Source organism: Sinocyclocheilus anshuiensis, unplaced genomic scaffold (assembly GCF_001515605.1).
Source record: "Sinocyclocheilus anshuiensis isolate Anshui unplaced genomic scaffold, SAMN03320099.WGS_v1.1 scaffold551, whole genome shotgun sequence".
Classification (NCBI taxonomy): domain Eukaryota; kingdom Metazoa; phylum Chordata; class Actinopteri; order Cypriniformes; family Cyprinidae; genus Sinocyclocheilus; species Sinocyclocheilus anshuiensis.
The window spans coordinates 386,756-391,600 of NW_015548222.1; the positions used below are offsets into that span (position 1 = coordinate 386,756).

Below are 4,845 nucleotides of genomic sequence, written 5' to 3' on the forward strand. Positions count from 1 at the left end.
TCACACACACACACACACACACACACACACACACACACACACACACACACACACACACACACTCGTGGATGCTCTGGCATGTAGGGCAAAATAAATGAGCAAAGTCTATTCTTATAGCGCCGTGGAGTCCTCTGCTCACTCCTTGCACTGCCCACTGCGCTCTTCTGCTACTAATTCACTTCATATATAGTGTAATACTATCATTTTGTCACAGTGATGTTGCAGTAGGCGTATTTGGTTAGACGATCAAAGATACGTCATAAAGCAGCAGTGTTTTTATGAGGTCTGCGTGACCTGGTTGGGCCTCTGTGTATGTCACTGAGGCGGCACAGGCAACTGAGCTGTTGTGAGACAGATAAATGAATGTAGCAAACAGGTCCGAAGTGGAGAGCTGTGCAACTCTCCCATCTGCTGGTCACTTTGAGTACTGCACAATTGATTGATAGTGATATTGGGTTAAATCATTTGCTATAACGCGTCACTGAATGGTATATGAAATAAAAAATGACTCTTGTTATGGCACTGTAGTGACAGTGAAGTCAGTCATTCAAGAGTTTATTGCTCTTTTCAATGCTCTTTCAATGGGGACTGAGGTTTTAAGCTTCAAAAAGAACCATGGCAGTATCGTAAAACTCTATTTTACATCTATTTTAAGTCTTTTGAAGGAACATGATAGCTTTGTAGGAGGAGGAAACCAAAATTTAGGTTGTTATTCGCTGAAAATCTTGACATTTGCCCTATAGTTCTCCCTGATGATTTCATGAGTGATTCATAAGAGTAAGAGTATGGTAAAAAAGCATATCCAACTTAAAAATGTGTGAAATCCGACCATGGTTTGCATTATTTATTTGTTTGTTTCTTTCTTTCTTGCTCTCTCTGCAGACTGTCTACAAGCCCTGGCTCTGCGCTCAGTATTTCCAGAGTCCTCAGTCAGGCTGCAGTCATAAGATTCCCTGTGAACAGTACTGTCTTGAGGTCCAGCAGAGGTGTCCGTTCATATTGCCTGACAATGATGACCTTATACATGGTGGAACTCCCAGTTTTATATGTGCAGGTTGGTATACAAATATTTGCGAACTCCGTATAACCAGAACTGAATTGTAGTTTCTGAGATCTATTGTGCATTATGCACTATAAATATATGTTAATCGTCATTTAAGTGCTGATAATTCCATGTTTTGTGTCAAGCAGAATTCTAATGTTAGTAATAAAGCATTGAACAGTCAAAATGTAACCATTAAAACAATCTAAATCTTGTATCTGAATCATTACAATAAAGTCTTTCAAATAAAAACAAAGTACAGTCTGCTCATAGGTAGCTTTTTATCAAATCTTATGTACAGCAGTAGGAGACCAGTCATAATTAATAGCATCAATACCTCAAAAAGTAACACGTTAAGCACATCAAAGAGATCCAAAGCAGCAAGATCAGCAGGAAACAAAGTTTGATTTAAATAATAATAAAAAAAATCACGTTCTTGTTTCATAGAGCAGAGCTTGTTCATTTCTCATTATAATTTCAGCACTTCTTTAAAGTAAATACATTGGAAATAGTGAAATGAAACATGCTATTTGGATTATCATACAGTTTTTTAGTGACATCTGTTGGACAGTTGCTGAAACTGTCAGACCTCTGCTCAAAACAAAACAAAACAAAACAAAACAAAACAAAACAAAACAAAACAAAACAAAACAAAACAAAACAAAACAAAACAAAACAAAACAAAACAAAACAAAACAAAACAAAACATGTCTGGCCTTGCTTTGTGACAGAAGACCGGACCATAACAAATACCTCCATGGATCCTCAACCTCCCACACCCACAGAAGTCCTGGAGGAGCTGGTAAACGCCCTCCGGGCTTCTCTGCTTCCTCCGGCAAACCCCCAATCTGCCTCTGTAAGTCCCATGGCCATGCCTGCTTCCTACGCGGAACTGTTGTGTCTGGCCTTGCTTTGTGACACAATAATTTAGTAGTCATTTAATGTAACATGAGCAACACACCCACTGCGTTCTTCCCGTTGAAATGAACTACATTAAATACATTACATTTCCATGTATGAAATTGTGCTATAAAGTAAAAACATATATGCAAGCAATTAAAAAATAGAACAATTTTATATAGTAACATATATATCTTGCCAAATTAAATAAATGTGTTTATGTATGTGTAATACATTTTTGGACATATATGTCATGTAGATAAATAACCATCCTAAAACCCATCAATACATGTTGATATTGTTGACATATAGGGTTGCTACATATAAACAAGAATTATATATATTATTAACATACAGTATGTACATATTACATTTTTGCTGTGATATTTGATGTTATAAACTTATATCTTCAACTAGAGAATGCATATTAGATATGGCCTTATAAGCAACATACTCTGCAATATCACTAAATTCTTACGCAATATTGATATAGGGCAATATTCCATATATCACATTTCTGTATGCCGTATAACGAACTGTACATCACCCTAATCTCTTATGCTCATCAATAATCAATAATAATATCATTGTAATCAATGAATAGTTAAAAGATAATAATAATATTAATAATCAACATTATTTAGCAGATTGTTTTTAAATGAGGAAAAGCTATTTATCATATAGGTGCCAACAATATTAGCAGTGACAGTATTTTTGAAGTTAATTTTTGAGGTTGAACAAAAGACAAAGGCATACAAATAGTTGATGTACTACACTAGCACTAAACTAGCTTTTTCTCAAGTGTGAGCATCTTGGCCTTAAAGTTAGTTATTTGGAACTTCTTTCATCTTCATCTTTACTTATGAGCTGACCATTTATTTCTGCTTATATTCAGCTTTAATTTGCATACGACGTCACATGAATGTCAGTGCCATGGAAAGCAATTAATGAGCAGACAGAAGCATCTTTGTATTTAACACTGCAGCCTTATACTTTTCTTTAATTCATGATGAAACAGCCAAATGCTTTTCAAAGCACGTACAAACACTTTACATGGTGAAGTCTTCAAACAGCTTTAAAAGCCTGCTTTAAATTTTTTAGCTTATGATGAAGCAGTTAGTGTCTTTTAAAACCTTTCACAAACCTTTTAAAACATGATGAAAGAACAAAATGCCTTTAACAAGCAGTTTAATGGACAGACCTTTTAATCCAAAGACTTTTTAATGCAAGATGGAATAGTTAATCATAAGATTTTATGAATATTCAGTTTATACAAATATCTTAAGTGTTTAAAGTAATAATTTTAGGGCAACACCAGCTAACAAAAATATGTGTCCAATTTTTTTTAAATATTTAAAAAAATATTTTCCTTGTTTTTGAGAACATTAGCAAAAACAATAAGGGAATGTTGAATTAGGGAACATTACTTTTGAATGTTCTCTGAACTTCTTGAAACTAGTTAATAAAATAGACTAAGATCCAAATAAAAATGTTTCAGACAAAATGTCCATAAAGGATGTATAACTAACATTTTTGTCTCAACATTTTGGGCATGTTATTAAAGACCAGATAACTTTGAACGAAGGTTCATAACTTTGAGAAAATCTTGCCAGAACTCTTTTTTTTTCATAAACACAGTCAGACAGTCATACTGGTGTGTCATACAATGCGCAAGAATTTTCCAAATAAAACACTGATGTGTGTTTTTGCATACACCCCAGGGTTAAAACCAGACATCAACCAGGAGCCAGAGTGCTGTGATGTGCGGTGGGACCAGAAGTCCAACAACCGCTCCCGTAGCACCTTAAAAAGAACTCACCCTTCCTGCCAGCACACATCCGTGACCTCCTCGGGGGCTCCACGGCTCGGGCAGGGCCGGCTGAAACTTTGCTTGCTGGTCTTAGTTCTTCTCCACACTGTGGCTACCATGACGGCCAATCAGAACTCGACCTGCCTGACCGCCATCTTTCCACTGGACGACAACGCCCCCAGAGAAGAGTGACTGGACGATGCTGGACTGGACAACTCTAGCGTATCCGCTTGCTCCAACACATCTCGCTTTGGGCTTGTCAGTAAAGAAGCCCCGCACTCAGAGAGAAGTTAAGTGTACCGGCTCTTAAGTGAGGCTAACAGTCTCAACCAGAGAACACTTAACCACACTTGTCATCAGCACCTTGTGGGGTTTGGGGAAAACAGCGAACAGGACACGGGACAAAAGATAAGCATAATATGAAGAGTCAGAACATGCCCCCACAGTGACTCCTCACTCTCTTCTGGAACACACATTGTGACACACACACACACACACACACGCACGCACGCACGCACGCACACACAAAATGTCATTTCACTTTGCACTAGGAGATTATCTAACTTTTCCCTTTTATTTTCAGCTGTTATTTTCACTTCAAGATGGTTTTGACTTCTGTTCAGTGGTTTCAGAGCAACCTGGAAAGTGACTTGAGTGTCCATGGTCCTGTCAAATTCTCTCTTTATATGTTGCGTGCCAGTATTTTGTGTATTTTGAGAGTGAGTGTCACACCACAAAGTCATCAGCACCATTCAGACAGGCTACTGGTAGAAGATTCACATGTCTCTCTTTCAAATGCGTACATTTTCATCCTAAATAAAATAAAATAATAAAAAGGACTATTTTTAAGATGTACACACGCACGCACGCACGCACGCACACACAAAATGTCATTTCACTTTGCACTAGGAGATTATCTAACTTTTCCCTTTTATTTTCAGCTGTTATTTTCACTTCAAGATGGTTTTGACTTCTGTTCAGTGGTTTCAGAGCAACCTGGAAAGTGACTTGAGTGTCCATGGTCCTGTCAAATTCTCTCTTTATATGTTGCGTGCCAGTATTTTGTGTATTTTGAGAGTGAGTGTCACACCAC

At 37.2% G+C, this 4,845-nt stretch overlaps 1 protein-coding gene across 1 annotated transcript in view; it reads left to right on the top strand.

Annotated features, from left to right (window-relative positions):
• Nucleotides 1-4,457, top strand: part of LOC107654245 (transmembrane protein FAM155A-like) — a 63,564-nt gene extending 59,107 nt beyond the window's left edge. Inside the window, exons 3-4 of the mRNA XM_016441254.1 lie at nucleotides 883-1,054; nucleotides 3,664-4,457. Of these exons, the coding sequence (XP_016296740.1) occupies nucleotides 883-1,054; nucleotides 3,664-3,944 (453 nt within the window). The 3' untranslated portion in view covers nucleotides 3,945-4,457. The remainder of the gene's footprint in view (nucleotides 1-882; nucleotides 1,055-3,663) is intronic.
• The last annotated feature ends 388 nt before the right edge of the window (nucleotides 4,458-4,845 follow it).